The sequence below is a fragment of the Anabas testudineus genome, chromosome 9, assembly GCF_900324465.2.
Source record: "Anabas testudineus chromosome 9, fAnaTes1.2, whole genome shotgun sequence".
Classification (NCBI taxonomy): Eukaryota; Metazoa; Chordata; class Actinopteri; order Anabantiformes; family Anabantidae; genus Anabas; species Anabas testudineus.
The window spans coordinates 24,522,223-24,529,157 of record NC_046618.1 but is presented as its reverse complement, the minus strand read 5'-3'; the positions used below and the strand labels follow the sequence as shown (position 1 = coordinate 24,529,157).

At 44.6% G+C, this 6,935-nt stretch overlaps 2 protein-coding genes across 2 annotated transcripts in view; both read right to left on the bottom strand.

Moving 5' to 3' along the window:
- The window catches only part of LOC113150531 (GTPase IMAP family member 8-like), a 60,801-nt gene that overhangs the window by 52,395 nt on the left and 1,471 nt on the right, over positions 1 to 6,935 (bottom strand). The gene's annotated exons all lie outside the window — the stretch shown is intronic.
- Positions 3,411 to 6,695, bottom strand: LOC113150527 (GTPase IMAP family member 6-like). The gene is made up of 4 exons (XM_026343074.1): positions 6,463 to 6,695; positions 5,794 to 5,926; positions 5,294 to 5,435; positions 3,411 to 4,674 (listed from the first exon to the last, which is right to left on the bottom strand). Exons 1-4 carry the CDS (start codon positions 6,693 to 6,695, stop codon positions 4,136 to 4,138), a joined length of 1,047 nt encoding a protein of 348 aa, XP_026198859.1. The 3' UTR covers positions 3,411 to 4,135.

Genomic DNA, 6,935 nt, shown 5'->3' with positions numbered 1-6,935 from the left:
AAAGAGCTGGTGTGATTAAAGAAAAATGTTCAGGTGTGGCTCAGAAGAATCTGATAACAGGAAAAACTTGCTTAAATAGATCACCACTCAACACTTTCATCTTTTATTTCAGAGACTGTGGGGTAAACGTGTTTTGGTTGTTCTGCACATTCTCATTCTTAACTGTTTGTATCCCTTGGATGTGTGTTTTTTCTATATATAATATACATATAACATATATTGATGAGATTTTGTGTTTCTGCAAATATTCCCAGGCCAGCCGAGAGACATAGTCTCTCCAACGTGTCCTGGGTCTTCCCCGGGGCCTCCGCCCGGTGGGACAGGACCGGAAAACCTCCCCTACGAGGCGTCCCGGGGGCATCCGAAACAGATGGCCAAGCCACCTTAACTGGCCCCTCTCGATGCAGAGGAGCAGCGGCTCTACTCCGAGCTCCTCCCGGGTGACTGAGCTCCTCACCCTATCACTAAGGGTGCACCCAGCCACTCTGCGGAGGAAACTCATTTCGGCCGTTTGTATCCGCGACCTTGTCCTTTCGGTCATGACCCAAAGCTCATGACCATAGGTGAGGATAGGAACGTAGACTGACCGGTAAATCGAGAGCTTTGCCTTTCGGCTCAGCTCCTTTTTCACCACGACGGACCGGTACACCGACCGCATTACTGCTGCCGATGCACCAATCCGTCTGTCAATCTCACGCTCCCTTCTTCCCTCACTCGTGAACAAGACCCCAAGATACTTAAACTCCTCCACTTGAGGGAGGATCTCCCCCCCAACCTGGAGGGTGCAAGCCACCTTTTTCCGGTTGAGAACCATGGCCCGATCCGAGGTTCGACTAGCGGCCTAATTCTCCTCTCCAGCACTCTGGCATAGACTTTCCCAGGGAGGCTGAGGAGTGTGATCCCCCTATAGTTGGAACACACCCTCCGGTCCCCCTTTTTAAAAAGAGGAACCACAACCCCGGTCTGCCAGTCCAGAGGTACTGTCCCTAATCTCCACGCAATGCTGCAAAGGCGTGTCAACCAAGACAGCCCTACAACATCCAGAGACTTAAGGTACTCAGGGCGAATTTCATCCACCCCTGGTGCCTTGCCACCGAGGAGCTTACTGACTACCTCAGTGACTTCGACCAGGGAAATGGACGAGTCAGCCCCTGAGTCCCCAGCCCCTGCTTCCTCAGCAGAAGGCGTATCGACAGGGTTGAGGAGATCCTCAAAGTATTCCTTCCACCGTCCAACAATGTCCCCAGTCGAAGTCAGCAGCTCCCCAGCTCCACTGTAAAAAGTGTTGGTAGGACACTGCTTTCCCCTTCTGAGGCGCCGGACGGTTTGCCAGAATTTCCTTGAGGCAGACCGATAGTCCTCCTCCATGGCCTCGCCGAACTTCTCCCAGGCCCGAGTTTTTGCCTCTGTGACCGCGCGGGCTGCGGCACGTTTGGCCTGCCGATACCCATCAGCTGTGTCAGGAGTCCCACAGGCCAACCAGGCCTGATAAGACACCTTCTTCAGCTTGACGGCTTCCCACCACTGGGTTCGGGGATTGCCGCCGTGACAGGCACCAGAGACCGTACGGCCACAGCTCCGAACAGCCGCATTGACAATGGAGGTGGAAAACATGGTCCACTCGGACTCAATCTTTTATTTCAGAGGAGCTTTTTTTCTGTCCTGCTTTTAAGTTGGAACTAAAAGTTCCCGATAGACGTGAGAAATATCAGTTTACTCAAAGATTTCACCTCCATGTTCATAAGACAGATGTCCAACTCTGTCTGCGGTGTGAAAAAACAACCTGTTTGCTTAATTAACTTACAGTGAGATTGATTATGACAAAGGCTATTTGACAGATTTAAATTTTGATCTTACATGTTTGTCCGGACAATGGACCTCATTCACCAACATTTTCCTAACTTTTATTTATTTCTTTTTCAGAGCTGATTTTACTCATACTTTCCACGATCCTTCTAATAGAGTGTGTTCTAGTTGTTCGTAATTAACACTGTAAACACTGTGCTGTTGGCTTAAAAAGATATCATTCTGCAAGGTTGTGTTTACACAGAGTAGAAAAGAAATCACTTCAAGGGGAAGTGAAATGGTGGATCATCTGACTTAGACAATGCTGCACAAAGTAAACAGCAAAATTAAGTGAACCTGGCCAGAGAAGCTCAAGGGAGGATCCTAGTTTGTTCCTTTATTAACATTTAGATATACATGGAGGACTGTAACACCTCAAATAAATACCACAGTATTCACAGACTGTTTAGGTAGAGGCCATCAATAATGGGAATATGATGAAACTACCAACAGAACCAAACAGCATAGAGTTTGACTTGAGATATAGACTTGGATTCTGGGACAGTGGAGGCAGATGTCATTATCCAAACTGTCAACTGTGTCCTCGGTATTCTCCATTAATAGTTTGTTGTCACTTTCAAACATGTTGTAGCATCTTCCTCCACAGTTTTCTTGCAGCTGATTTAAAGTGAAACTCCATCTAAAGTGAGATGGATGCCATCTCTACTAAGGAGCCCAGGTTTTATCCAAAACATTTTCCAGTTGTCGATGTAGCCCACGTTGTTTGCTGGACACCACTTAGACAGCCAGCGGTTAAATGTTAAATTATTTGTTAGAATTGTATTTTTAAACTAGTAATAATCTGATAGATGGAATGAAATTAAAAGTCTAATATTTTATTTCCCTCTGTTAAGACTTTTACATTATTCATCAGTAATATAACAAAGCAGTGAGCTGTTTTCTGTATTTGTCCAGTTCAGTATTCTGAGAAGTGGTGGACAAAAATCAGCAGCAGTTTCTCTCCTCAGACGCTCAAAACAAAACAACATTCAATATGTTCAATTCAGTTCAGAGCTAGTTTAGCTTTATTTCTCCAAATGACCAAAAGGACACATGTACAGATTGTGGATTAGGAACAAAAACTATTTCTTGTAAAATTATGTCTCTACAGGAAAAAAAAGAACAAAGTCAAATCAAGATATCAAATATAATGTCTGTAAACTTAACATACAAAATACTAAAACTGAAAATAATACAGGTCAAGGTAACTGATGTAACCCAGCAGTTCACTGTAGAGAGTCTAACTGCAGGTATAGAGCAGCTTCAGCTACAGGTAGCAGGTCACTGAGTTTAAACAGTTTAGAGATGACGACTGGACTGAAACAAACTAAAACACAAACGGTTTCATAAACTCTGTGACAAAAATATCTGTAACCATGATAACTAGACAGTCCATCAAAGATGAAGGCTTCATTTAAAACTTTTTCTTCATGATATTATAGTTTCTCTTTCAACTCACTGATTTCTTCTTCATGTTTCTTCTTCAGCTCCTCCAGTTCTTCTCTGTCAGTGTCTTCATGTTGGGTCAGTTGTTTTTTCAGTTCATTCATCTCTTGCTTCCCTCAGTCCTTTCTTTGTTGCTGGTTTGTTGCACTATACCCTCCACCAGGAGAGTCAGTCAGTCATTCAAGGAGTTTATCGGATTGTTTCATGGACTCCACCACACGTTAGTTTGTGGACTGCACCATACTCTGGACTTCAACACACACGTTTGTTTGTTCATTATTTAGATTACTTTGGACATTCGCTCGACTTTGGTTTCCCCTATTCATGAGTTTGTTGCCTGCCTTTTTGTTTGTTACTTTGAATTCCTTGTCAGTATGTTAGTTAAATTTTTTTGTCTACATTTGAGTAGCTATAGATTTGCGTTGTCACTTTGTATTATTGATTTCTAAGTTAGTTTGTATTTTTGGTTTGCATTAAAGCTTTATGTTTGGTACTTTGTATGTCTAATTTACTTGTTAGTTTGTATTTCTTGCCTGAATTACTGCAGTGTTTTCAGTTATAACTTTGTATGTCTGGTTAATGGTTTATCGGTATTTTCACCTGCATTAGTGCAGTGGGTTTTTTGTTGTCACTTTGTTTGCTACTAATTCGTTACTATTGTTTCAGGTCTCTTTTATTTGTCACTTTGTCCTACCCTCTAGTGTTTGTTGTTTTGTTTCCCTCATCTTGTTGGTTCCCCAAGTCCCCTGTTGGGATGAGTTGGAGACTAAATAAGGCTCTGTCTGACCTAAAATGATCTTGCCTGCTGAAGTCTACCACACAGAACCGGGTTCAGAGGATCATCTTATTCATTAATCATTAGAAATCCTCCGTTGTTCTCAGTCACTATTTTTTCAATTTTTTGCATTAACTCTTCATTATTTTTAAAAAAAAACATTTTGTTCAGATTGATTCTGTGCTGCCTTTGTTCACAGTCTTTAATCAGTTTTTTCACTGACTCATTCTCTTTCCTATTATGTGTGATGACGACCATTGAATATTTCAAAGCATCTTGACCAAACAAACTCAGGATGAACTTCAGTGATTTTCTGTTCTCCTCAGTGAAATCAGAAGGTTTCACTAACAGCAGCAGAACATTTGGTCCAGGAGAACAAAGAGTCACACAGTTCTTCATCTCTTCTCTCACTGCCTCTACAAACATATAGAACATGTCTGGAGTTTTTACTACTGTTACTGGTTTTCCTCTCCACTCTCCCTTGACAGACACACAGTGTTTTTGTGAAGTGAATATTGGGGCGGAAAACACTTTTCTCCCAACGATGAAGTTTCCCAGTGTTGTTTTGTCATCTTGTTTCCCAAACATCACAATCCTGAGTCCATGTGCTGTGAGAAATAAATAAAATACATACAATTAAAAAATTAATTTGCAAATTGCATTAAGTACAGTTTCAGTCCACTCTACTCATTTTATTGTACCAGAGTATTTTTACATTACTGTCACGATTCCAGCTCTTCCAGCCTGTCTGCCCTCCATGCCCATTTGTGGTCAGCTTCCTGTTCCTCCTCCTCTCTGCCTCACCACTCTGATTGCCCATTGACTTCACCTCTCTCCCTATATAAGCAGATTTATTCGCCTTCCTCCTTTGCCAGATAGTCTCTCACCTTGCTGAGAATCACACTATCCAGTGTTACTTCATTTTGACTTCTCGCTACCGGATCTGCCTGACCTGACCTCAATTCCTCCCTGCTCCTTTGATACCCCCCTCCCCCCAACTGCTTTTCTGTGTATGATCTGGATTGTCTAGCTACTTTGTTTGTACCCTTTGGATTCTTCCATCGGAACCCATCTCTGTTGATAACCTGGACTGACCCTGGATTCTTTCACTGGATTGCCAACCTTTGTCTCTCGCCAGATTCTCTACACAGCCTCTGCCACGCAACTCTGTGTACTTAGCTGCCACATGCTCCCACTGCAGGGTGCTCTAACGACATTGGAACCCACCTGGACACCCTGTTTGTGGCCATCCAAGGTTAGGGTGACAACTACTACAAGTTGATGTCACGGGAGACGCTGATTCCCTTGACTCCTGAACCACTGTTCTCCCCTCCTCCCTCTCGTGAGCTGGCACTGAGTAAACCGCCACCTATAATGGCAATGCAGAGTCCATGAGCGCCTGCAGACACATCCTCCTTTTCATTGTTCATCCTCTCTCGGGTCCAACTCCTGTCTCCTTGGCTCCCTCATCCAAAGTCGCCATTTCAGAATGAATGCAGGTGGGCCGGACCCGACTCGCGGTGGAACGATAATGACGCATCCAGAGCAATCTGTGTCTCTATTGCGGGGGTTCATCCCACCAGGTGATCTCTTGTCAAGTAAAAGCCAGGGCTCAGCAGCCAACCGGGGGGCGCTGCTGCCATCGACAATCATCATGAACACTTCTCTTTCCATATCATTCACAGACTACTGTTGATTCCAGGTTCCACCTAGACATACAATATAACCTCCATGTGGAGTGGACTCTTGGCTGGGGTCCAACCTGCTCCACCACCTGCCTCCAAGCAGCTCACTCCCGTCCAGTACCTAGCTTTCTGATCAGATGGAGGAATTTCTGGATCTCTCCACTGTCCCAGCCGCCTATTTGGACCTCAAGCAGGTGTTTTACAACGTTAAGGTCACATCCTTACTGCCACATAGACCCTATGACTGCACTATTGACCCTTTTCCAGGCACCACACCTCCTTGTGGTCAATAGTTTTCTCTCTCTGCCCCGGAACGTCTTGCCATGAAAAAATACCTGGACGAGGCACTAGCAGCGGGACTGATCTGACCCTCTCCTGCCGGCGGGGACCGGCTTGTTCGTTGGGAAGAAGGAGGGTGGACTCTAATCCTGTATTCATTTTCAAGGTTTGAACTATATAACAATCAAAACCGTTATCCCCTCCCTCTCATTTCCTCTTCTTTTGAGCTCTTGCAGGATGCGACCATCTTTACGAAGCTAGATCTTCGCAACGCCTACCATCTGGTCAAGATACGGGAGGGAGAAGAATGAAAGACCGTTTCAACACACCTTCTGGACACTAAGAATATCTGGTCATGTCTTTTGACTTATCAGTGCCCCCTGCCGTGTTCCAAAGTCTTGTGTCGTGCTTCTGCTAACATCTATCTCTCACCAGCTTCTCTCCACAGTCTCTGCCATGCAACTCGGCGTCCTTAGCTGCCACGTGCTCCCACTGCATTCAGCCATCTTGGAGGTCGTACCAGAAAAACTCCACGAGTAGGACACACACTTCCGGGTCACCCCTCGCACCAACATCCCCTCTCTCTGCTCACACTGCGACACTTGCCATCCAACCAACCTGTGAGTAACCTCCTCCAAATTCAGCACGTCGCAGTAAAGCCTCATGCTAACTGATTCTGAATATGTGCATGTGACATCATAGGACCACTGAACTACCTGTCATGAGCCTGTCCCACACTACTGGTCCTTGCTTTTATTTTGACTTTCCCTTCCAGTCCCTGCCCAGATTTCTTTCTTTCTCTTCTTCCGTTGTTTATTGGGCATGGCAAAATTGACCATTCAACAGTTCTAATCATTTTTATAATGTCTGACTAAATTATCAAATCTCTCACTGCAAATAAATGC